This window comes from Trichomycterus rosablanca, chromosome 3 (genome assembly GCF_030014385.1).
Source record: "Trichomycterus rosablanca isolate fTriRos1 chromosome 3, fTriRos1.hap1, whole genome shotgun sequence".
Lineage (NCBI taxonomy): Eukaryota > Metazoa > Chordata > Actinopteri > Siluriformes > Trichomycteridae > Trichomycterus > Trichomycterus rosablanca.
Genome location: NC_085990.1, coordinates 12,417,211 through 12,444,578, shown reverse-complemented (window position 1 = coordinate 12,444,578; position 27,368 = coordinate 12,417,211). Strand labels below are relative to the sequence as shown.

The window sequence follows — 27,368 nt, the reverse complement described above, 5'->3', positions numbered from 1 at the left end:
CGTGATGTTATTCGCGATAACACACAACCTCAATTGTTCTATTGCTTTTATACAACAGTTTTTACAAAATAAAGAAAGAAAATAAATCAAAGAAGTCCTGAATTTCATAATAAATATGCTTTAATATTGACAATACCTTCCGCCAAAAAGTAGTTCCACAACGAATATAAAGTTTAACACTACAAAGCAGACATCCCAAGTTGCAAAAACTCATTTTAGGGAGGTAAGAACAACAAGAAAAAAAAGGCAAGAAAGGGAAAAAAGGAAATAAAAAACCTCTCACACACACACCAAAGGATTATGGATGATAACAGAACTCTTAGGAGCTGCTAACTGGGCTATTAAGCTAACTGTTTGCGTTACAAACACATTAATGTTCCCTACATAGTGCACTAGATTGTGTATCAGATCGCGGATTTATGTTCCCTACATAGTGCACTAGATTGTGTATCAGATCGCGGATTTATGTTCCCTACATAGTGCACTAGATTGTGTATCAGATCGCGGATTTATGTTCCCTACATAGTGCACTAGATTGTATATCAGATAACGAATTTAAAACGAGATCGGGAAAAAGTCTGTGTCGCCTGTTGTGTGCATGAAGCTTGTCGTTACTGGCAACGCGTCAGCGGAGTAATACAGTTGTGGTGTGAAAAGGCCGTGCTGTTATCACGAATATCAGCACAGTTAGAACGCTTCTCAACCAATCAGATTGTAAGGTCGGAACTAACTGTTGTATAAATGTAAATGTCACCCAAAGTTAGTAGCAGCTTTAGTAAGAATATTTTTTTGTGTTTTGTAACACAACCCAGCTGCATAACCCTCAACTTTGGCTCATGGACAGATGACCTTTTTTACATCTTTACTTAAAAACGACAAGTCATCCTGGTCCTGATGCAGCAAAAAATATCTGTACACCAGCATGTTTGACTGCTGGTATAATGTTCTAGCTATGAAATGTAGAGAGAGAACTGTGTTTGTTTTTCACTGGACATAATGAGACCATGATGGACCAAAATTCCAGCACAAGAACATTCTCCCATTAAGGTGTGTAGGGTTTCCATTTCCAATTTTGGCCTTTAGAAGGCACTCTCAAGTGCTTCCCACTTGCTACTCTTTCACGACTGCCATTGTTTTCTCTTTTGTGGTGTTGAGTTATGAACGCTAAGGCTAAAAAACATCTGCAGTTCTTTTTTTGGGTTGTCTTGTGACTCCTTCCATGAGTTTGTTAAGAGCTGAGCTCAGAAACTCTTGAACAGATTCATGACTGTTTCCACCTACCTACATTTAAAGATGAGGCACTCCCTGTGGTTCGGTAAAGTCCTAGAGTCTAAGAGATGGCTTGGGAAGCTTTTCCACACTAGTATATTTTTATTGATTTCTTTGATGCATTTTCTCCCCTTTTCTCCCGATCTTTAGCGCGTCCAATTTTTTCCCCAATCGTGTTATGCTTCCTCTCTACTGGTGCTGACCCCCGCCCCGACTGAGGAGAGTTAACTGACACACGCCCCCTCCGGCACATGTACAGCATGATGCGAGTTCATATGCGGATCAGCTTTGTGTACGGAGAGCCACACCCTAATCGACACATTATTCCTCGACTCTGTGCAGACGCCATCAATCAGCCAGCAGAGGTCGTAATTGCATCAGTTATCAGGTCCCTTTCCGGCTTTTCCCTCCCTGTATGAACAACAAGCCAAGCTCTGGTGTGCTAGCGTGTTTTTGGTTGCATGGTTCTGCAATTGTGTCTGTTGGACACCCAGTCAGGTTGATAGCACTGCCGAAATATAAACTTGTGAGCGTGTGTTAGCCACCCAAGCCCCCCATCTTTTTTCTTATTATTAGTAAAGGCAATCCTAGCATTCAGCGTAGCACAAATTTTATCTCAAAAAATGGTGGACGAACGAGAGTTCGTAGAGGAGAGTTAACTGACACACGCCCCGTCCGGCACGTGTACAGTAGTCGACTGCATCTTTTCACCTGCACGAGGCGAGTTCATATGCGGATCAGCTTTGTGTACGGAGAGCCACACCCTGATCAACACATTATTCCTCGACTCTGTGCAGACGCCATCAATCAGCCAGCAGAGGTCGTAATTGCATCAGTTATGAGGTCACTTTCCGGCTCCCTCCCTGTATGAACAACAAGCCAATCGCTGACGAGTTTGAATGTCAGCTCTGGTGTGCTAGCGTGTTTTTGGTTGCATGGTGCTGCAATTGTGTCTGTTGGACGCCCAGCCAGGTTGATAGCACTGCCGAAATATAAACTTGTGAGCATGTGTTAGCCACCCAGGCCCCCCATCTTTTTTATTGTTATTAGTAAAGGCAATCTCAGCATTCAGCGCAGCACAACTTTGTAGCCGTAGGAGAGTTCACTGACACGCCCCCTCCGGCAGGTGTACAGTAGCCGACTGTATCTTTTCACCTGCACGAGGCGAGTTCATATGCGGATCAGCTTTGTCTACGGAGAGCCACACATTATTTCGCAATCAGCCAGCAGAGGTCGTAATTGCATCAGTTATGAGGTCCCGCTCCCGCTTTTCCCTCCCTGTATGAACAACAAGCCAATCGCTGACGAGTTCGAATGTCAGCTCTGGTGTGCTAGTCCTGCAGAGTCATGCAGAGTCCTGACATGATGTTCTGGTAAATACTAGTAGAATGTTAAAAGGGCGGAGCAAAACAGGTTAAATATAGTGAAGTGGTAGATTGTGGAAATTTGTGCGTTGATACACAATCATTTAAAAAGCACATAAAGATGCAAGTAATAATTAAAAGCTCTCGACTTCTAATCACGCCTAACCATCATGCTAGCATATTAAATAACCTGCTAATGAATCATTATCATAATGCTCGCATAATGGATGAACAAGCAGACTTAGTGGAAGCTAATTCACTCCCACAATTCCACCAGGTACGAAGCCGGTGGAAAGTTTCCATCACCCGCTCTCCTCCTACCGTTCGGAAACTGCCCCGAGCTCCAGGTGCACATAATTAAGACGACCTGTCACAGACTGTATATCATTTTAAATAAAGAAAAACAAGGCCTGCTGGAGCCAGTGTAGAAAGCATCGATCATCTCTTCGTGGAACCACCGCGCCGGCACTCCTCGCCGCTGGTTCCAAATAAGAACCAGGCAGGCGCGCTTTTATCGAAATCTCCCACAGGTCATTTGAATTCAGCGCACCGGCGGCTTTCAGACAGCCGCGCTTTCACCAGGAGCGTTTAGCGCCGGGAGCAATTAGCATGGCGCTGCATTAGTAGGCTGGTAATGGTGTTTCTTATAATGAACGCCTCACCGAGGGGCTCGCAAATGGATCCCTTTAACAAAGTTTACCACTTTGGATTCTGTCAGAGGAGAAAGTGACACGTTTTGCTTTAAAGCACGGCACCTGTTCTCTCTAATGGTCGCACTTATTTCATACGTCTGTTTTTTTAAATTTACCTGATCAAAATTAAGTCATCATATGCAAAATTGGACAGATTTTGCAAGTTCAGACGTGCCTTAATAACACCGCCGGTTTATGAAGATCTTAAATTACCCTGCAAGTTCTACATGGCTCTAGGGTGGCACAGGAGTAAAATACAGTAGCCCAAGACAGCCGAGATCCAGGGTTCAAATCTCAGCGGTGCTATCTACACAGACATGATTGGCTATGCCTGAGGGTTGGGAGGTAATTGAACAGCCAAGCCATTTGGAGGAGCGCTTATCAAAGCACTCAATTACCCCTTTTCCACCGACGCGGCACGGAGCCCGTTCCGGTTCCCGAACTTGATTTTGAACTGGTTCCGCGTGTTTCCACCAGAAAAAAAGAGGTTCCAGACAGTGAACTAGCGGGCCAATCTGGCACCACAGAATACTTGGTTTTTCAGCCCGAACCGTGACGTCCGTCACTGGGCGTGTCATGTTGTACAGCATAGCGCGTTAGCTACAATGGCGTCAGCTGGAGTCTGGTATGGAGCTTAATGCTGCATTTGTATCTTTTAAACTTCACCTGATTACATTTTGAGCCAGTTTGCCACTAATATTTTCAAAGCGCCTTTAAAAAAGTGAATTGTGTGATATAACGTGGTAAAAGTGACCCGGACAGAACGAACAACGCTTAACGTAAAAAATAAAGCGTGAAGCTTTTTCAACTCCCCGAGCTGCATAAACACACGTGAAGGGAATACAGTTAAACACAGATACATGTGTTGTATTTTAGAGTGGATTTGATGTTTATTTCACACAGATGGATGTTCGTGTTGTGGTACTTTAGTGATCTTTCACCGCTCAAGCAGAGAGCTGAGCAAATCGGCTATTTGCGCCGAGAGTCGCAGTGAAAGCGAAGCGCAAAACTCTTCTCACGTTAATGAACTAAAGAAAACAACAACGGAGACAAACACGTCACGTCTTCTTATCACCAATAGTTAGATCGATGCTTTTTACATAAAAACAAACATCTGTAACAGCAGCACAAATTCTCGCACATAATCTACACACTCCGCCACACACTTCTCTGAACTCTTAGTAAGTAACGCCCACTGTTGATGACGCTGCTTGGTTCTCAAAAACTGGTGGAAACGCAGGTTGGTTCTCTACAGAACACCAAGGTTCAGAGAAACCCGAACAGAACCGGTTCAAGAACCATGGTTTGTTTGGTGGAAAAGGGGTATTATTAGTACCCCGGTCCCAAGCCCTGATAACTGTGCCAAATCAGGCATGCGGGCTAGAATGATCTACTGTTACGACCCCTAATTACAGGAGCAACCAAAAAAACAATTAAGGGGTTTACAGCTGTAGTCAAGGATGTTATGATTCCAAGTTATCTTTGCCCTAAGGCAATGGCAAACTATAATGCTCCCTCCATCATGCTTCAAAGTAAGAACGAGTTACTAGTTGGTGTGCAGCATTTCTCTTTTGGGTCCATTTACTCACTTTCTTAACCGCTTATCCAATTAGGGTTGCAGGCTTGTGCTGGAACCTATCCCAGCAAGGCACACAGTAACACCCTGGACAGGGCATCAGTCGCAGGGCAGACACACATACACACACCCATTCACCTATAGGGCAATTCATTCACTCACTCACTTTCTTAACCGCTTATCCAATTTAGGGTCGCGGGGGGTGCTGGAGCCTATCCCAGCTTTTCAATGGGCGCAAGGCACACAGTAACACCCTGGACGGAGCGCCAGTCCATCGCAGGGCAGACACACATACACATTCACATACAGGGCAATTCACTGTCTCCAATTAACTGACTGACTGCATGTTTTTGGACTGTAGGAGGAAACCCACGCAGACACAGGGAGAACATGCAAACTCCGCACAGAATGGTCCCGGACCGCCCCGCCTGGGGATCGAACCCAGGACCCTTTTTGCTGTGAGGCGACAGTGCTACCCACCGAGCCACCGTGCCACCCTGGGTCCATTTACCTATTTTTTAAGCCAACACATTAAGAGACAATAGAAAGTTCTAGACATTTTTAGCAAGTTCTAGGTTTTTCTGGCTACAAGCACTGTACTGGTGCTCTTGCTGTGATCCTTGCAGAACATTCCTCCTAATTTAAGTCATGACCACAAATGTCTTTACAAATGCTTTGGTTGCCTTTTCTACTGCAAATCAGCATCAGTTCTTCTTCCAAGATTTTTTTAAATGAGATGATCAGGGCATTTTTTAAAGAAAGAGTTGTTGGGACTGGGAGTTCTGGAAAAAAAAGAACTTTGAATAATCAAGTTTATGTGTTATATTGCATTGGTCAGATCACATTCTATATGTACTAAGTGCAGAAATTTGAATGGGTTCACAAACTTTCTCCTTCTAACAGTATGTCCAGGACAGAACTAACCCCCATCCACTGATCCAGCTATATCCCAGTGGCTGAAAATATTTAACACATAATAAAAACTAGGAATCTATTGAAGTCATACCTGAAGTTCAGGAGGTCCCCCCTCATCTCGAATCAGTAGAAGATAGCTCTGTCCATCCACCACAATCTCCTTTTTGAAGCGGCCTCCTGTAACAGAGCAGAATTTGTTTAGTCAAAGTGATCGAGCAATCCAGCGATCAGCATAACAAAAGAACATCAAATGTTTCCATGCACAGAATGATCATTCATATATTATTTTCATATTTTACTAACGCCAGGTCAGACCAACTAAATTGGTCAGAATCGCCAATCCATCGTGGTGCCCTGCCCACCCCCAGATACAGCCAATCATGTCTGTATATACGTAGATGCCCAAATGTACGAGAGCAACACTTAGGATTAGAGCCATGGATCTGAGCTGTAGTGGGTTAGTGTAATTTACAGATCGGTTAATGGATTATAGCAATACTGTGAGTTTACACTAGTCAGTCAGTAATCAGATTTCTCAGACAGGTTGTGAGAATATCCTTCCAATAGCGAGGCAGCATCATCTTTTACATTTCAAACCAAAAGTAGTTTAATTTAGTCACACATTCTTCATGTCTGCAGACTTTACTGATTTCTTTTCTTTCTGTGACTGAAAAACATAACAGATTTGAGTTTAGGTAGGTAGGCAGTGATAGCTCAGTGGTTAAGGTACTGGACTAGTAAACAGAAGGTTGCCGGTTCAAGCCCTGCCACCGCCAAGTTGCCACTGTTGGGTCCCTGAGCAAGGCCCTTAACCCTCAGTTGCTCATTGTGTTCAGCTCATTGTGTAAGTCGCTTTGGATAAAAGCGTCTGCTAAATGCTGAAAATGTAAATATGTAGGTTCCCCCTTATATTATTACTGATTAAACACATTAGATTTTACAGTATTATTTTGGTTGGGCAGAAATGTCATGTAATATGCAGTGAAGATTAGTAGGAGGGCATGGTTACAGAATCATGCCATTCTGCCTTGCCATTCTGGCAGACAGAGGGGGCATAAAGGCGTAGATAAGTTATGTGTCAGTTCCTTTTAAGTGACAATCACCGACACCTCGAGTGTAAATTCACTTCCCATGAAAGTGTTTCTATTTATCCTGATTCCTTTCTCAGCGTTGCCAGCTCCTCTGTTGGCAACCTGCTTTTCTCTTGGAACCGCAGTGCACTTTTTAATCCGGTCTGGTTTTTGGCTCTTTACTCTTTATTTTGTTCTGGGAAGTCAGCCGGTGTTGGCCATGTCTCAGTGAGGTAAGGTCATATGGGCTTTCATGCCACTGCTGAGGCATTATGTGATTGTGATATGGCTCTATATAGGAACCCAACACTGAAGGGTGATTAGAAGTGGCCACAGACTGAACACCTGTCTCTCCTTGATCGGATTGGGAGTTGTGCTAGCAGCAGAGGATTCGCAATTGGGAATTGGAAATGACCAGTTTTGACCATTTTTTTGTTTGTATTTGTATTTGATGTATTTTATTTTATACATTAAAGTATGTGCTCCATTTATGCAGTCACAGTAGAACAATCAACAGAAGTATAAAATCAAGTCTCCAAGCCTGCAATGATATACACGCCACTTTCCAGTGTATGTAAACTTTTGACTTGTGCTGTAAAAACTACTTTAACCGTTAAGACAATTGAGTTTTTAATCTTGAGGAAAATTGCACATGTTCTTCCTCTGCCGAATTTCAAATATTAAAATTCTCTTATCAGCATTCAGGCAGATGTTTTCGATTAACTGCAGCTAACAATTATTATGCACATACAACATATCACAAATAACTCCATCCTTTTCACTAACAGCGACAGTGGATTTCTCAAATGCAGTACATATACTATACAGCCGAAAGTATCTGGACACTTGATTATGAGCTACTCTGAATAAACCATGGGCAATATTTTAGAGTTGCACCGCCACACCACCACCACTTCCTTTAGTCGTCCCATATTAAACAGCCTTCACTGCTCTACAAAAAGGCCACGTCATGGTTCAGATAGTTTCAGCATTTCAATTCACCCCAACAGTGTTCTACAGGGTTAAGTTCAGGGATCTGTGCAGTCTAACCCTGTCATGATGAAACAGAAGAAGGACCTTCCCTGAACTCTTGACACAAAGTTATGCTTGCTTTTTCTTTTGGCTGCCTCCATATTTAGGGGTCGGCAGAGTGAAACATTCTGGTCTGCATATTTGATTTCGCACAGTTTTTACGCCTGATGCAACCCAGTAATGTAATACACTATACGGCCATAAATGTTTGGGCATCTGACCATGAGCTTGTTGGACACCCCATTTCAAAAACAAATAGTGGCCTCTATGTGATCTCCTTACAAGACTTTGAACTATGTCTAAGGGAATTTGTGCTCATTCAGTCACTGATGTTGGTCGAGAAAGCCTCAATTGATGTTCCGGTTCATTCCAAAGCTGTTCAGTGTTCAGTGAGGTCAGGGCTCTGTTCTTCAAACCAAGTCTTTATAGATCTTGCTGTATAGTCATGCTGGAACAGGAAGGAACCTTCCCTAAACCTTCCCTAAACTTTACATATCCATTTTATCAACACCACTTACCATATAGAAGCACTTTGTAGTTCTACAATTACTGACTGTAGTCCATCTATTTCTCTACATACTTTTTTAGCCCCCTTTCATGCTGTTCTTCAATGGTCAGGACCCCCACAGGACCACTACAGAGCAGGTATTATTTAGGTGGTGGATGATTCTCAGCACTGCTGTGAGAATGACATGGTGGTGGTGTGTTAGTGTGTGTTGTGCTGGTATGAGTGGATAAGACACAGCAGCGCTGCTGGAGTTTTTAAACACATCACTGTTACTGCTGGACTGAGAATAGTCCAGCAACCAAAATCATCCAGCCAACATTGCCCCGTGGGCAGCGTCCTGTGACCACTGATGAAGGACTAGAAAATGATCAACTCAAACAGCAGCAATAGATGAGCGATCGTCTCTGACTTTACATCTACAAGCTGGACCAACTAAGTAGGAGTGTCTAATAGAGTGGACAGTGAGTGGACACGGTATTTAAAAACTCCAGCAGCGCTGCTGTGTCTGATCCACTCATACCAGCACAGCATACACTAACACACCACCACCATGTCAGTGTCACTGCAGTGCTGAGAATATTGAAGAACAGGGTGAAAGCAGGCTAAAAAAGTATGTAAAGAAACAGATGGACTACAGTCAGTAATTGTAGAACTACAAAGTGCTTCTATATGGGAAGTGGAGCTGATAAAATGGACAGTGAGTGTAGAACCGAGGTGGTTTTAATGTTATGGTTGATCAGTGTATCGGGTGGCCAATTACAATGGGTGTCCACATAATTTTGCTCATAAAGTGCAGCTACACAAACTACAAAGGAACTGAAATTTTCTTTGTTTCTTGTTGTGATGAGCTGGAAAGAATTTCTGCTACATCGACGCCACACCCTAGGCCGATAAAAAGCAATGCAAAGAGTAAATCTCGATCAAAATCCACACGAGTTCATGGTAAATCAATGCAGATAGACATTCACAGATTTGATTTTTTCTCCCCCTGCCTTCACAGATAGCGGTATATCTCCCGAGCCTTCAGCTATAAAAGCTAATTAAAAATTTAAGCGTCTGGGAATGCATTAGATTAGACGAGCAAAGTGAAGTAGAAGTTGGAGCTGTATAGAAGTCACTGCTCGAATCTCAAGACACGCCGGAGCTCCGCCGAGAACGAAACGCAAACTCTAATATTCCTTCTAATATCAAACTGGCGTGATCTTAAATATATTAAACATTTAAGATGGGATGGAAGCTGCGCACATGAAAGCTTTTTTGTGAGCGAGTCGGTCTGTTCGCAAAATGCCTTGTGAATTTTAATAAGCAGTGAAATGGTTTCGGTTCACCGCGAGGCTGAGCGCATAGTGCCGCTGCATAACCTCTTTCTGCCTACTGCACCGCTGAGCTGCAGGCTTAAAATCAATACATAATATTGACTGATGGTTTATTCACATGCAGTTTTGGATGAAACATAATTTGCTGCTAAAAAACACTCCGCAGGGTGGCACGATGGCCTCATAGCAAGAAGGTCCTGGGTTCGATTCCCAGGTGATGCATTTACATTTGCATTTACATTTTTGGCATTTAGACACTTGTATCCAAAGCGACTCACAGTTGTGACTATACAATCCAAGCAATTGAGGGTTGAGGGTCTTGCACAGGCGCAACCTGGCGGTGGTGCAGCTTGAACCGGCAACCTTCTGATTACTAGTCCAGTACCTTAACCACTTAGCTACAACTGCGATCCGGGTCCTTTCTGTGTGGAGTCTGATATTCGTCTAGTGTCCGTGTGGTTTTCCTCCAGGAGCTCCGGTTTCCTCCCACAGTCCATAGACTATATGTCCCCCTGGGTATGAGTGTGTGTGTGCCCTGTAATAAACTGGCAACCTGTCACCCAGTGAATTGGACCCACTACATTTACATTTACATTTTAGGCATTCAGCAGACTCTTTTATCCAAAGCGACTTACATTACTGTGACAGTATACAGTGTAAGCAATTGAGGGTTAAAGGCCTTGCTTAAGGGCCCAACAGTGGCAACCTGGCAGTGGTGGGGCTTGAACCAACAACCTATTGATTACTAATCCAGTACCACTACCACCCTGAATAGGATAAAGCGGTGCTAAGACAGACAGTGAATAAAGAACGCTTCACAGCATCATGATTTGAAGAAAAGAATCAAGTGGCTTCATAAAACGATATTGTTTGGACAATTTAACGGTGAATTCAATCCTATTAAAGAGCTACGAAGCAATGATAAGTGATTCCAGGATCACTGAACATGCGGTTGCTATGTAAAAAGCAAATCTGGTTTCACCGTTTCACGGTCACCAGTCACCATGCTGTATTTTCTCACAATGTCATACTAGATTTGAGTTTTCGTAAAACAGACAGTTTAAAGAATCAGTCTCTCTGTCATGGCTGTGTTGAAGAATCAGTTTCTCAGTGCACAGGTAGCGCAGCGAGATAATCCACTAGCACACTGGGATTCTGAACTCCCTGAGTTCGAAACTCAGAACTGCTACCGGTCGACTGGGCACCCCCTAGCGGGCATAACTGACAGTGTCTGCAGAAAACAAAATTGGCCAATAAGTCTGCCAGGTAGGAAAAGACCAGACCAAAAAGTGGGTGGGGTCTTCAACGCTGTGTAAGGACCCTGGTTAGTAGTCCAAATTCACCAAAGGTGTGGGTGACTAAGAAGGGTTGTGGACTGCGCAGGCATCGGAAGGAGTCTCCAGCAGCATAACACAAACTGACTACGATAAATTGGGAGAAAAAAGCAAATGCATAAAAAGAGTTGAAAAAATTTTGTGTCGTGTAATTTTTGTGCCTTGTTTCTGACTACACCACATAAACAATTGTCTTGGATAAAGTGTAATCAGATTTACTCTGAGCGCAGCGGCAAGCTGTAAAAACCGCTTCATAAAGCTGTAAATCTGTGCAAGGTAAGCGTCAATGTAACACTTCATAGGAAACTATAGTGCAGTCGGCACAAAAGAATATGAATGCAGCCTATCATAGGGATTCAATATATGCTCATGTCAACCCTTCAACTCTTCTGTAGGAGCAGCTTGTTTGTTTAGAAAAAAACAAAGCATTTCAATTTTCTGGTATTGAATTTTACAGCAACTGACTGGTGCACAGACTTTATTGAACTGAAGTAAAGCTCAACCATCAGCTCATTAGTTGTTTTATTTATATTTGAATTCATAGTGATGATTGAATTAAAAAAAAAAAAAAAACACAGTGGTAAAACACTCTAGCACACCAGAGCTGGGATTTCAAATACATGGTATCGAATCTCAGCTCTGCCATCCGTGAACAACGATTGGCTGTTGTTCACAGAGTGGGACGAGCCGGGCCAGGGTTCCTCATAACTGGTGCAATAACGACCTCTGCTGGCTGATTGATGGCGCCTGTGCAGAGCTGGGGAATAATGCATTGATCAGGGTGTGGCTCTCCGTGCACAAGGCTGATCCGCATATGAACTCGCCTCGTGCAGGTGAAAAGATGCAGTCGGTACTGCACACGTGTCGGAGGGGGCGTGTGTCAGTTGCGAGGCTCCTCAGTCAGCAGTGGAGGATTATATTGGTAGAGGTGAAGCGTAACGCAACCAGGGTAATTGGATATGACTAGATTAGGGGGGAAAAATGGGGGGAAACATCTACTGAAGTAGATGTCTAGGTGGATATTTGTGCAAATGCCACATGGTTCTACTAGCGGGACCAGCTCTGTATGTGGTGTAAATTGAGGTGTCTGCCCCAATCAGAAATCACTGCAGGAGAAAGAGTAGAGTATTAAATTACAACCACACGCTCTTCAAAATGATCACGTTCTGTCAGAGCTCAGCGGTAGCCTCAGATCAGACGTCTTATTATAGAGTCGGGACACTTCTTCTGGTACATAAAAATCTCATTAGCACAGATGTTTCGGCTGGATTGGAGGTCGACCCGATGCTCTGCGTATGTGCACAAGATCTTGGACCGGCTGTCTGTTGGAATCCTGCAGAGCTGAAAGGGCGACAGAAACTCACATCCACGATGTAACAGAGTGGATGCTAAACTGCAGGAGCACGGAGTCACAGTGTGACCTGTCATTCTCTTAATAACACCTTAATGACACCTGATGCTAATGCGCTCCAGGTGGAATGGTTTTCTATTAATCACCGCTTCTTTCCGTCTTCTTTGTCAGCTCATTGCCTGGGCACCTATTTTCTCTTGACGTCATGATGCCATGGACGCAGAGTGTCAGCATTCTTTTGTTTTCAGGTAACTCGCCTCTGTATTTCATGTTTAGAGCCTGGAGAAAGTAACGCACTGAGAGAGCGAAATGCCCCAGTGTCGCAACGTCCATGTTTCCTGGTGCTAGACACACCCGTAAATCCACCTGAGTAGCGTAGTTGGATCAGTAAACGTGGGGTTGCTTTGTAAAATGCAAACCAGCTTTCACCGTTTCATATTCGCCAATCATCATGCTGTACATCTCTCACAACGTCATGTTAGATTTGAGGTTGAACACGACAGTTCAGGGAAGCAGTTTCATCATATAAATAACTTGTCTGATTGGCAGTGCTTTGAAATGGTAAGCAGCAACCTGGCTCAAAGTTCAATCAGAATTACTCTGAGTGCAGCGGCAAGCGGTAAAAACCGCCTCGCAAAGCAGTAAATCTAGCATATCATGTAAATGCAAGCTAACGTGATGCTGGATTGCTCAACTCGTTTTAGTTTTCACAGACACAGAATGTCAGCAGAATGTCTTGTGTTTGAGGCCTAGTAAGAGGAAGTGCCCCAGTTGTGCCATGATGTCCCTGTTTCCTGGGGTAAGACACACCCATAAATTTACTCTAATAGCGTAGTTGGAGTGTCCACCCATTAAGGGTCGACACCGGGTGGCGCAGAGAAATCCTTACTGTCCTTTTTCTGGGAACTTGGTTTGTCATGGGGGGCCAGAGCAGCCTGTCATATGGCGACACCCAGTTCTTTCAAGCTGCACTATCCCCTTTTACTGTCCACTTTTCTCCGTAGTGGGCTGCGAACATTGTATTTTGTTCCATTATTCATTTGTTACATTGTATTTATTTATTATTTTTTTATATTGTGTTTATGCATTTTTTCTCTCTTTTAGCACATCCAATTGCCCGATTGCATCATGCTTCCTCTCCACCAATGCCGATCCCTGCTCTGATTGAGAAAAATGAAGCTAACCCATGCCCCCTCCAACACATGGGCAGCAGCCGTATGCATCTTGTCACCTACACTTTGACGATTGTAATGCAGATAAGCACTGTGTGCGGAGAGACACACCCTGCACTCTTTCCCCATCTCAGCAGGCGCCATCAATCAGCCAGCAGAGGTCGTAATAGCATTAGTATTCAGAGAGTCCCTATCCGGCTTTTAATATTCCACCCCTATCTGAACAACAGGCCAATCGTTGTGTTTTTACCACTGCGCCACATGAGTGGTTTACTTTGTATTTATCAACTGGGTGCTTATTGTTTAAAATGTAGTTTGTGGCTTTTTGGATTGAATATCTGCATATGGATTCTATTTCCCTTCTACTAGGTGTGTGGGAATACTCACTTTCTCTCTAGCGAGGCGCGCCCTTCCCCATTATGTTTGTTTTTATGGTCAATATGGTGATATGAATGTTAAATAACCATCGCTATTAGCCAATTGCCAATAGTTTACGTTTGATTTCAATTAAATGTGCAGCTCCAGTCTGTACATCACAAAAACATCGATTTGAAACGCCCCCTTACCCACCCTCAGTGTACATGAGTCAGCTGTCCACATTCACAGCTTCTAATCTGAATGTTTTATGCATTTAAACAATTTAAATGACACACAACGGAACAATTACGCATCCAAATCAAAAGCGAAAGCCTCAGTACCTTTTAGCTTAGTAACTCTGCACATGTGGATCTGTGTGTAACTTTTTGTGTAACGTTTTCTGTAAAACTGATTTGGGGATTTTGCACCATGTTTCAGTATGAAAGAACTCGGTTTATAACGTATATTAATGACACTGGCGCTGTCAGAAAGAGCTTTAATATCCCGACTGCGTCTGTATTTTGATTGGCCTGTTAAGTAAGAGCTTGTGATTAACTGTTAGGTACTGACTAACTGTTGGGTGTAAATGTTTGATTTGAAACTGATGGGATTTGTATTGTAATAGGTCGGCTATCGGTTAAAATCGGTTAATTGGCTACACTGTTTTAGCCATAGCGAGGCGGCACGGTGGCTCGATGGGTAAGAAGTACGAAGGGTTCTGGGTTTGAGTCCCAGGTGGAGCGTTCCATGTCCTTTCTTTTTTTATATATTTTGTTTATGCATTTTCTCCCTTTATCTCCCGACTTTTGACTTTCCAAGTTTTCAATCTTTGCCCGATTGCGTCATGCTTCCTCTCCACTAATGCCGACCCCGGCTCTGACTGAGGATGAACCCCTCCGACACGTGGGGCAGCAGCCGTATGCATCTTGTCACCTACGCTTGACGAGCACATATGCAGACCAGCACTGTGTACGGAGACACACCCTGATCAGCGCACTCTTTCCCCACCCCTGTGCAGGCGCCGTCAATCAGCCAGCAGAAATCGTAATTGCATTGTCATGAGAGAGACCCTGTCCGGCTTAATTTCCCACCCCTATATGAACAACAGGCCAATCATTGTTCACGTGGTTGCTCAGCCCAGCCGGCAGGCAGAGCTGAGACTCGATACGATGTATTCGAGATCCCAGCTCTGGTGTTCCAGCGTGTGTTTTTACTGCTACGCCACCTGAGCGGCGTCCAGGTCCTTTCTGTGTGGAGTTTGCATGTTCTCCCTGTGTCTGTGTTAGTTTCCTCTGGGAGCTCCTACCACAGTCTAAATACATGCAAGTGAGGTGAATTGGAATACAAAATTATCCATGACTGTGTTTTACTTTAAACTTGAGCTGAAGAATCTTGTGTAACCAATAACTACCGTTTCTGTCATGAATGTAACCAAAGTGTGTAAATCATGACGTTAAAATCCTAAAATAAATAAAAATTCTGCCATAGCGAGACTCTCTGTGATAATTCCCTGCTGGCTGGTATAAAGAACCGGTCAATGATTTTTTACATAAGAGACGATATTGCTAGTCTCTGGTTCTCTTCAACCAGCGTGAGGAATTGTAGTAGGAGATTGACAATGATGAAACTGTTAAAAATGCCATGACAAAAGCATGAAAGCCATGTGTGTGCTTTCTTTTTAGCATTGTGTGTTGGACTCTAAGCAGCACCGTGCAGAAAAAATAGATCCTATTAGAAATTTTACACACAGAAATAATGAAAAATATTTGCAGCCTAATTGAATCATCACTGTGTGCAGTGCCGAGCGCACGGTGTCTTAATAACAACAGCAGATCATTATCATCTAAGGGACGAATCCCAACACGCCAGCACGTCTGCACCAACATCCCGCCTGTAGATCCACTCATTACGTTCCCGAACGAGAGCAGGAGCACCTCGAACGATCGTTATCGTCCTCCACCTCTTAATCTCTAACTGTTTTATAGAATAATTACCCATCAGTGCTCTCGTGAACCGATTGAAAAGAAAGCGCCTATCATTGTGAAATCTGAGGACTAATAAGGCGTTTAGATGCAGCAAAACAACCCACGGTCCCGGCCTGACCCTCCGTTGTTATGGCAACGTCTTAACCAGCGGGCTGCCGACACAGAAGCCGTCACTGCGGCAGAAAATCCACACGGAGTCCTATTATTAGCTTCGATTAGACTAGATTAACACACACGGCACTTTATTAGGTACACCTATCTGGTGTATATCGATCGTATTCAGAAAAGTAATCAGACCCTTTGCTGGGGCGCTCTGAATTGTGGGTGGGTACTACGGTTCTGTTTGCTTTCATTATCCTCAGATGTGTCTCGAGCTCAAGCGGAATCCACCTGTTGTGGTTTGAAGTAGCCGGACATAATTTGAAAAGGCACATCTGGTTCTGTAAGGACCCCAATTTACGCTGCATTGTGAGGACAAAAACCGAGCCATGAAATCCAAGGAACCATCTGTGGATCTCACTCAGGCATCGATCAAGGCGAGGATAAGGGCGCATTCACATGACAATGTGAACGCTTTGTTCAGTACTTGGCTTGAATGGTGCGGTAAAATGTCATCAAAGTGCGAATATGAGACAAATCTGCATTTGTGTGGAATAACCGTTAAATCCAGAGGTGGAAAGAGTACTAAAATATTGTACTCAAGTAAAAGTAATATTACTTTAATGAATTTTTACGTAAGTACGAGTAAAGTTACTAGTCTAAAAATCTACTCAATTAAAAAGTAACTCATTTAAAATGTACTCAGAGTAAACGTTACTTTTTTACACTGGGGGGGGGGGGGGGGGGGGGGTGTCTCTCCTGTGTAATGCAAACAGGACAAGTGGATATAAATCTCACAATAGTTGTTTTTATTTAAAATATAATAGAAAAAACATGTTGATACAACATTTAGAACATTTAGGGATGTGTAATGTGTAATTTTAGTCCCATAAAACTTTTTCAAACTGTATAACCACTAGTGATGTGTTGTAGAAGGAACCGAGTCGTGCTTCTGGGAGTCGTTATATATATACTGTATATATATATATATATATATATATATATATATATACACGGCTCTTTAAAAGGAACCGAGCCAAAAGATCCGGTTCCCCATCGCAGAATTTACTGCAGCAGTTTCCCAGACGCGATTTTTTTAGCGTTTTTTACTCAGTAACGGATGTTATTTTAAATGTAGCGAATTACAATTCTTAATACAAAACATACTTAAGTAAAAGTAAAATTACAGGCTCTAAAATCTACTTTAAAAAGTACAAGTACACAAAAAAACTACTCAATTACAGTAACGCGAGTAAATGTAACTCGTTACTTTCCACCTCTGGTTAAATCTACTGTGAAAGCTCCACATGTATCTGTGTTTATCTGGATTTTCCTCACTGTTTTACTTCTAAACATGGGTCATTCCTGGGATTGGGTGCCTTTTGGACCTTAAAACTTTTGGAAAATGAAACACTGTTTTTATTTGTTTTTCATGTTTTACTATGAAAAGACATGTTATACTTATCCAAACTAGTATTGCTCAAGCTCAAGCACACAAACTGTAGATTTTATTAAAACATTGTTTATGCAGTCTCTGACCCAGGATGTCCACCCTGTTACGGACAAATGCATAACTGTTGTGTTTCTGTCTTTCAGCTGCACTTAAGGCCATTCTTCAAAGGATGCAACACACAATATCAATATTTCTGTTATTATTATAACCAAACTGAATAATAAAGCTATATAGCTTTGAAAAGGTCAGCGGCAAACTGGGTCTAAGTTCAATCAGGTGAACTTTGAGAGCCGCGACAAGAGCAAAAATCGCAACCCCAACACGGCAAAAGATAAGCAGCACGGCCTCACTCCATAGGAAACAACGGCACAGCCAGCGCAAAATCGGTTTTGCCGCTTCTCATGTGAATGTGCCCTAAGACCACAGTGGCCTTAATCATTTTGAAATGGAAGAAGCTTGGCACATTCTTGAACTTTACTAGAGTTGGGCATGGTCCCAAAAGTCCTGTGTGAAGATGGAGACCTGTTGGATGGACAATCATCTCTGCAGCACTCAATAAATCAGGTCTCTATGGCAGAATAGCAAGAATGAACTGCACATAACCTGGCTTATATAACACCTAGGGTTAAACATGGTGGTGGCAGCATCATACTATGGGGAGGGGATTCTTAGCTGCAGGGACTCCGGATAAATGAAGCCAAATACAGGACCAATATTGACAGAGAAGGTCATAAAAGGTCAAGGCACCTTTCAACTGGACAGTGACCCGAAACATACAGCCAAAACAACACAAGGCAAGAACATTTTTGCATTGTGGTTCTAATGTTGGCTCATGTGTGTATGCTAAATTAAAGAGAAATAAAATAGTACAGAACTGAAAGTTTCTTTTGAGAGCTGAAAAATTAAACTGCGGAGACAAGCTGTCATTTAAAAACAAATAAAGAGCTTAAAAAATAATTGTATCTTCCTCAGGGGAGTAAATAAACACATTCAAACTGTATAAATCGAGGAGAACCAGGAAAGAAATGAAATGTACTAAAATAACTACATGCAGGAAGAGTTTACTAAAAAAACAATAAAGAAATCAGGCTGAGAGGAAATGTAAAAATACAGAAATCAATCAGACTCAGTGTACACACTGTAACTCAAACTACTGTCAAACTATTCAACAACATTTCAGAATTTAACAGATGCTTTTTATCCAAAACAACTTACAGTACTGTGACAGTATACAGTCTAAGTATTTGAAGGTTAAGGGCCTTGCTCAGTGGCCCAATAGTGACAACCTTGCATTGGTGGGACTTGAAACAGCAACCTTTTGATTACTAGTCCAGTACATTTACATTTTTGGCATTTAGCAGACACTTTTATCCAGACTGACTTACTGTGACAGTGTACAGTCTATAGGGTTAAGGGCCTTGCTCAAGGGCCCAACAGTAGCAATCTTGCAGTGATGGAGCTTGAACCTGCAACCTTTTGATTACTAGCCCAAAACCTTTACAATTACAACATTTAGCAGACACTTTTATCCAAACTGACTTACAGTACTGTGACAGTATACAATCTACGTATACAATCTAAGCAATTGAGGGTTAAGGGCATTGCTCAAGGACCCAACAGTAGCAACCTTGCAGTGGTGGGACCTGAACCAGCAACCTTTTGATTACTAGTCCAGTACATTTACATTTTCACCATTCAGCAGACACTTTGTATCTAAAGTGACTTACAGTATTGTGACAGTATACAGTCTAAGAAATTGAGCCTTAAGGGCCTTGCTCAAGGGCCCAACAGTAGCAACCTTGACCACTAGGCTTTTTTCAGCTTTAACACACTCCAGGCAAAACCACCATCCCATAATAATCCCACCAAGCACAGTCATTACAGCATGATGTTACACAGCAGGGTGTGGTGACCTTGAGATGATCACCACTCATCCACTCACTCCTTCATGAATATGCACTCACCCTCTGGAGACTCCTCCTGGACATACGTTCCTGTCAGGTACCGGTGGACCAGGGCTGACTTCCCGCTGGAGAGGTTACCCACGATGCCCTGCAAAGCAATACAGCAATACATCATCCATGTTGAAAGTACTGATTAAAAATAAATAAATAGAAAAAAACTCAATGCCTCAGTAAAAGTCTTCAAGTGAAACACTAACTACTGAATTCCAAACTGCCTCAGAAAGACAAGGCAGCGCTGACATAAACAATTTTCTAAATTAGGTTTGTATGTGGCTGTTTGGCTATGAGAGTCCAAGATCGGCTTGTACAATGTGTTAGTTGGAGTCATGTGGGCTGGAAGGATGTAAAGCACATGACTGGACTCGGGAGCAAAAATATGGGTTTGGCAGATATCAGGCAATCCAGACCGGCACAAAGCCAGAATACACCAACACCCTGTTGCTTTGGAATACTAGCTCTTCTTACCCAGCATTGTTGCAGTCTCATTAATGCTATTGTTGCAAAATTAAGTGAATCCCTGCAGTCATGTTCCAAAAATTCTATAAGACTAAAGGCGGTTAGACCAAAAATAGGGACTATTCTGTAATTATCCCCATGCACAACTGATATTTAACATCGTTGGGTGTTTTTACAAAGTCCACCTCCCATCATCCTCCTCTGCGGATTTAACCTCCACTCTTCTAGCAAGAAAAAAAAGATCTGGCTCACAATCTACATTCCAATTCATCCCCAAGTTGTTTGATGGGGTTGAGGTCAGGGCTCTGTGTCTGCCATTGGTATTCCTTAGTTATAAGGAGGGGTATTCACTTACTTTTGTCCACTTTTATTGATGTAAAATAAAAAAGTACATCATAGAGATATTGCTGCTGTAGAATATTTTTTTTTACCTTTGTTTTACCCTGTTTTCCTACTGATCAGGGTTGTAGTGGGTCTAGTTTCCCAGAATAACTGGGTGTAATGCAGTAAACCTCAGCCACTCCCTTCCTCCTTTTTGTCTGTATGTAGATGCCCGGCCATTCGATCAGAGCGATGGGGATTCGAACCCTAGTACTATGCTAAATATAGCCACATGGGCGTGAAAGTACTTTGGAAAAACGTTGTCAATTAACACGGTCTACCACTGCACCAACACATGCAACCTATGCCGCTCAGGTGGCGCAGCGGTAAAAAGACACGCTGCATCCAGAGCTGGATTCTGAGTACGTCGTATCGAATCCAGCTCCGCCTTACCGGTTCGAGGCCGAGTGGCTGTATGAGCAACGATTGGCCGGTTGCTCAGTTGGGGGGTGGGACAAAGAACCGGATGTGGGTCTCTCTCTGTCAGAATGATTAGAGGCGCCTGCACAGAGATGAGGTTTGTTTGTTTGTTTATTAGGATTTTAACGTCATGTTTTACACTTTGGTTACATCCTAACAGGAACGGTAGTCACTCATTACACAAGGTTAATCAGTTCACACAAGGTTATATCCAACACAGTCATGGACAATTTAGTGTCTCCAGTTCACCTCACTTGCATGTCTTTGGACTGTGGGACGAGACTGGAGCACCCGGAGGTAACCCACGCGGACACGGGGAGAACATGCAAACTCCACACAGAAAGGACCCAGACTGCCCCACCTGGGGATCGAACCCAGGACCTTCTTGCTGTGAGGCGACAGTGCTACCCACTTAGCCACCTGCCGCCCAAGAGATGAGGACGAGTGCCCTTAGGGTGTGTCTCTCCGCATGCAACGCTAGGTGGCGCCACACTCATCAATGTGTGGGTGGCAAAAATGCATCCGGCTGCTGCCCATGTTTCAGAGGGGATATGGGTTAGCTTCGATCTCCTCGGTCAGGGCAAGGTTCGGAGTAGACAGAGAGGAAGCACGATGCAAATTGAACAATTGGATGCGCTAAAGGGGGAGAAAAAAAACACATGCAACCTGAAATTCTGTTATGGAAAGAGAAAAAAAAGGACCATCCAGGCTGCACCATAAGGTTAGCATGTCTCTAGCATGACTGCGCCACATGAGCACATGGTGTACAACTAAAGAGGTCTAAAAAATATTCATATGCAGAAGACTATCCATTTTTCTTCTGCAATTTGAAAGATTGACGTGATGCACTGTCTGCTAGGTTACACCCATATCCATATATTGTACACTCTGTACACCGATGGCACTTTTCTTGGCATGTGGGATCCCTGATTTGTCCCTGCACCGTACTGTCTGGCAGAAAAGTACTAATTAAGAGATTCCAGTGTACCTTAAACACTTATTACAGGTGCATTAACGGACCTCAGGGCGGTATATCAGGTCACTGAGGTCACCCAGGCGGGGTAGGGGAATTGAGAACACTTTCATAGATCTGAATTTGAAATTATAAAAAATAGAATATTAATAAATAAGCATCGTTAACCAAATAAAATGCAGCTTGTACACAGACTAGTAACAAACGTGTTTAGGGTTTAGCTTTTTGCACCACTTCAGGTAAATTCACTCTTTGGCCTGGGGATTTCTCAAGGACGTGACGCACATCCCTGACGTCTCTGCCCCGCGGCAAAAAATACAAATTCGAAGTACGCAGCTTTGTTTTTCTACATATCCCTAATGGTGGTTTAGAAATCCGTCTGTGCTCGTGACCCCCTGTTTCCTCCCGTCTCTGAAAAGACCAAGTGCAACATGGCAGGGCATTAGGAAAGAAATCACTCCCCTCCTCACTTTCCAGGCGACGAGTGGGTGATTAAGCAGCGTTGGAGTTTAATTACGGGGATAAGAACGCTGCTCGAGTCTTAACGAGGCTTCAGGAGCAGCGATCCTCCACTGTCGTCCTAAAACAAACGCACTCTTGATTACGAGAGCGGAGGCCCGAGGACTCGTATGCAAAGAAGGGGACTCGTCGTTCAGCTCGAGTGAATTAAATGTTTTACCAGCGTGGCTTCTATTTCTAATCAGTCTGCATGAAGAAGCACGGAAAAATGCATAGTCGACATACACTATATATGGACAAAAGTATTGGGACGCCCCCTATAATCACCGAATTCATGGATTTCAGGCCAATTGCTAACAGGTGTCATTTATTTATTTATTAGGATTTTAACATCATGTTTTACACACTTTGGTTACATTCATGACAAAACAAGTTGTTACTGGTTACACAAGATTCATCAGTTCAAGTTTTTAAAGTCAAACACAGTCGTGGACTGTGGGAGGAAACCGGAGCTTCCGGAGGAAACCCACACAGACACGGGGAGAACATGCAAACTCCACACAGAAAGGACCCGACCGCTTTACCTGGGAATCTAACCCAGGACCACCGAGCCACTGTGACGCCCCACTAACAGGTGTAATAAATCAATTATTTAAAGGAAATTATAACTTTCCAACTTTGCACCAATAGTTTAGTAAAAAAAATGCAGACGGCTGACCGGGCGATAGGACACCTGAGGATTCAAACCCTGGATCCTAGAGGCAGAGGGCTAGTGTAATTTATTGCTGTGCCACCCGAGTGCCCAAGTGGGAATATGTGAAATGAAAAAAATATATGCCAGTAATTATACACTCTAGGGTCAAAAGTATTTGGACACCTGTCTATAAGCTTGTTGGATATCCTGAAAATCAAATGGCATTAAAATCGACTGACCTCTATGTGATTTTTTCAGCTATAACAACAGTCACTCTTCTGATTAGGCTTCTCACAAGACTTTGAACTATGTCTGTGGGAATTTGTGTTCATTCAGTCAAAAGAGAATTTGTATGGCTGGGCACTGATGCTGGTCAAGAAAATCTTAATTCATCCAAGTTCATTCCAAAGCTGTTTAGTGGGGCTGAGGTCAGGGCAGAGTCATGCTGGAAGAGGAATGAGCCTTCCCTAAACTGTTGCTTAAGTATTGGAAGCATTGTATTTCCTCTATATAATTGATTTATTACACCTGTTAGCAATCGCTGTGGCTGAAACAATTGAATTAAAAAATTAGGAGTGTCCCAATACTTTTGTCTTTTGGTAGGATATTTTTTGGGGGGCTGGGAACACCCCCCCCCCCCCCCCTCAACCCCTAAGGAAGCCTGTATTCATCATCAGCCCCACAATCCCACTTAATCAACTGTTTTAATTTTTATGAAAAATTAAATATGAAGCACAAACTTCCAAACCTAAATACAGATGCTCTGTATGACAGAACTGTCTGAGAACTTCAACCACTGACAAAGACGGATGGTTTTCAAAAACTGCCAGCCACGCAACCTGAAAGTGTCACTCACTGTCAGCAGCACATCTGCCCTGCGGTGTTTCAGTACCAATCATGCACTACAAGCAGCAGGTCCCACCCAACACCCATCTGTATTTCACGTACAGCACAAAGCACCGGCGCATTCTGCTCAATGAGGGAATTCGTCTTCCAGCTAAAGCAAACAGTTGGGTGATACAGAGAACTTTCATAGGCATAAACTCTCACTGCTTTATAATAGTCAGGGTTGGGGTGTGTCCTGCATCACTGACAAAGCAGAAAAAAGCAGGAACTGGACACCAATTTACTGCAGGGCGTCACACATGCATCATTGTTTATTATCACATCCAGGGCCAATCTAGAGCAGCTCACTCCCACTGTCATGTGACCAAAGCCATAATTGGGGCGTGGTCTAAACCATGTCATCACTATTTTTTACTGATAGAAAATGATTAAAAGCGATCTGTGTATAAATACTACATGGTCAAAAGTATTTGGACACCTGACCATGAGCTTGTTGGACGTCCCATTTCAAAACAAATGGTTTTTAAAAGTCATCTTCTCAGCTACAACTTCGGCTTCTCACAAGGCTTTGAAGTATGTCTGTGGAAATTTGTGCCCATTCAATCAAAAGAACATTTGTATGACTGGGCACTGATGTTGGTCAAGAAAGTCTCAGTTGATGTTCCAGTTCATTCCAAAACATGTAGTTTTACATGTATAATATAGTGGCAGTCATGCCAGGGGACATTGTAGCCTAGCGGTTAAGGTACTAGACTAGTAATCAGAAGGTCACTAGTTCAAGTCCACCACTGCCAGGTTGCTGCTGTTGGGCCCTTGAGCAAGGCCCTTAACCCTCAATTGCCTAGACTGTACACTGTCACTGCACTGTAAGTCGCTTTGGATAAAGGCGTCTGCTAAATGCTGAAAATGTAAATGCTGGAACAGGAAAGGGCCTTCCCTAAACTGTTGCTGCAAAGTTGGAGGCATTGAATTCCCTTTACATAACTGATTTATTACACCTGTTAGCAGCTGTCGTGGCTAAAACACACAAATTCAAAAATTAGAAGGGGTGTCCCAATACTTTTGTCTTTTGGTAAGATAACACTCCAATCCCCCCCCCCCCCTGCTCCGAAAAACATGAGTTTGAAAATGTTTAGGGGTGTCCCAATACTTTTGACTATATAGTGTACAGTGTGAGAGAAGAATGGTACTCACCACTTTGAGCTCTGGAACTGATCTGCTCAGTGTCCACTCCTGACTGTTCACAAAGGAATCTGGAAAACAAGAGAGATTGGATTAAATACACAGTAACTAGTTTCATTTCTGAAAGAACGTTTATATAGCGATCTCGCTCGCTAGCTAGCTTGCTAGGTGACACGGCTTGTGTTAGCGGTATCAAAAGCCCCTTTCACGCTTAAAACCAGAGTAAATACAGGGTTTCCTTTACTGATAATGATACGGCTTTCACACTGCAATTCAGCAGGTCGCACCCTTTTACATGAGCAACCCATGGACACAATGTAGCTATTAACAGTCCCACATGCACTTTATCACCAAAAGTATACGGACACCTGACGAGGAGCTCGTTGGATGTCAAATTCCAAAAAACATGCCTCCAAATACCAAACCAAAGCCTCCACTCTTCTGGAAAAGGCTTTCCACAGGGTTATGAAGAGTGTCAGACTCTCAGACTGGCTTATAGTCGTAATTCTGATTCATCCCAGATTTGATCCATGGGTTGAAGTCATTACTAGAGTCTCACCACACCAAACCCATCAATCAACGTCATGATGGACCCCACTCAGGTATGTATTTACACTGATTTACAGCACTTAATAAACAATTCCATTCAGATTCATTCAAATGATTCTTTAATTTGACTCTTTGCCAGGCTAGAGGCAGTGAATCAGTTTCTCAATTGTTTAAATGTATATATACTGTATATTTATTCATTCATTCATGGTCTGTTTTAACCACCTCTTTATCCTATTCAGGGTTGCAGTGGGTCCTGGGTGAAAAACAGGAGATTCTCAACTGCTTATCCAATTAGGGTCACACAGGTCGGTGTGGGTGCTGGAGCCTATCCCAGCCTTTTCAATGGGTGCAAGGCACACAGTAACACCCTGGACACACACACACATATACACACACCCATTCATCTATAGTGCAATTCAGTGTTTCCAATTAACCTGACCATGTTTTTGGACTGTGGGAGGAAACCGGAGCTCCCGGAGGAAACCCACACAGCCACAGGGAGAACATGCAAACTTCACGCAGAAAGGACCCGGACCGCTCCACCTGGGAATCAAACCCAGGACCTTCTTGCTGTGAGGCGACAGTGCTACCCACCAAGCCAACGTGCCACCCTGTTTACATGTACAGATATTTTACATAGCATCTGTCTGTTAAATAGTACAATGCCATATCTAATGCTCTAGGACTCCACCGAACCACAATAAGAGCAATCATCTTAAAATAAAAGACAATTATTAAAAGTGGTGAATCTACCCAGGAGTGGCCAGACTAATCATTTTCTATTTACTACTAATCACAAGAACAAGTCCCAGAACATCTAAGGAACTGCAGATATCAGCTTAGGTCAGTGTTTAGGACTTAGGATTCACAAGAGGGCAGTATGGAAGGAATCTTGGTTAAACTAAAGAAACATCAGTGTCCATCTGACATTTGTGAAACAGAACATGGAGGAACCCCAAGCCTTTCAGGATAACGTTCCATGGATGAACAAATCAAAATTGGAACCTACTAGACAACAAGAGTCCTATTATTATTAGTAGTGAAACTAAAACTCATTGTTACCGATCGATACTGATCTCAAACAACTAAGCAGTAATAATACGTGTCTCAATGCACCATGGTTAAACTAGCTATCTAAATAACAATGCTCAGACTGTGAAACACATATTCTAAAGGACATCCTTCCTATGTCCGATCCAGTGATTTGGGTCAATATTGGACAGATACAGAGTATCGGATCGGTGCCAGCCCTACCAAATACTATTTTCAAAAGAATATGGTCATCTCTGAAACCTCCACCCTGTAGCCTAGTCGAAACTTGTCAGAGCCCTGACTCTCTTCCTGTGATGAAGGTGTTAAAACTTTCCCAGCCCCTCCCCAAACTCAAACTACATGCTTATGTCAACAGATCCCTCAGAAAAGAAAAAACATCAAAGGAATGAGAGGTTTACAGATAAGATGGATGTTCCGGTGCAGGGTCCAGACTCTCTGTCTCTGTGGAGCAGGTGGTTAAACCAGACAGCCCACACACAGCTAACACAGTGTTAGCCTGAACTTCAGAGAACGGGCCGTGATCGAGTTCGGGAACTACAGCCTACACGTACGGTTTTACTGCACTCCTGTTAATTGTCATGGCTTCGTTTTGCATAATATTCTCCGTAATGTGCGTTCCATCACAGTTCCTCTGATGATGAGAAAAGAGGGTGAATCAGCACCTCTGTTGATTTGATTGCAGCCTACCTAAGAGCCACTTCATGCTAAATGTACTGTTCTACACGGCAAAGACAAAACCCAGCATTAGGGACTAGTGATGTGGTAAAATGACAAAGACTGGAAGATTTTCAGTCCATGTGTCAGTTAGAAGTAACATCTGTGATTCAGTTGTGATGCATTTATTCTGGTTTTAAACATTTTATAAGCATAATTTAATGCTAGACACTTTGCAATA

General features: G+C 43.0%; 1 protein-coding gene across 4 annotated transcripts in view; it reads right to left on the bottom strand.

Moving 5' to 3' along the window:
* agap3 (ArfGAP with GTPase domain, ankyrin repeat and PH domain 3) overlaps positions 1–27,368 on the bottom strand; it is a 285,199-nt gene that overhangs the window by 108,996 nt on the left and 148,835 nt on the right. For all 4 annotated transcript variants that reach the window (XM_062992702.1, XM_062992703.1, XM_062992704.1 and 1 more), the window contains exons 2-4: positions 24,881–24,939; positions 19,458–19,545; positions 5,908–5,993 (exon numbers count right to left, since the gene is read on the bottom strand). In XM_062992702.1, the coding sequence (XP_062848772.1) occupies positions 5,908–5,993; positions 19,458–19,545; positions 24,881–24,939 (233 nt within the window). The remainder of the gene's footprint in view (positions 1–5,907; positions 5,994–19,457; positions 19,546–24,880; positions 24,940–27,368) is intronic.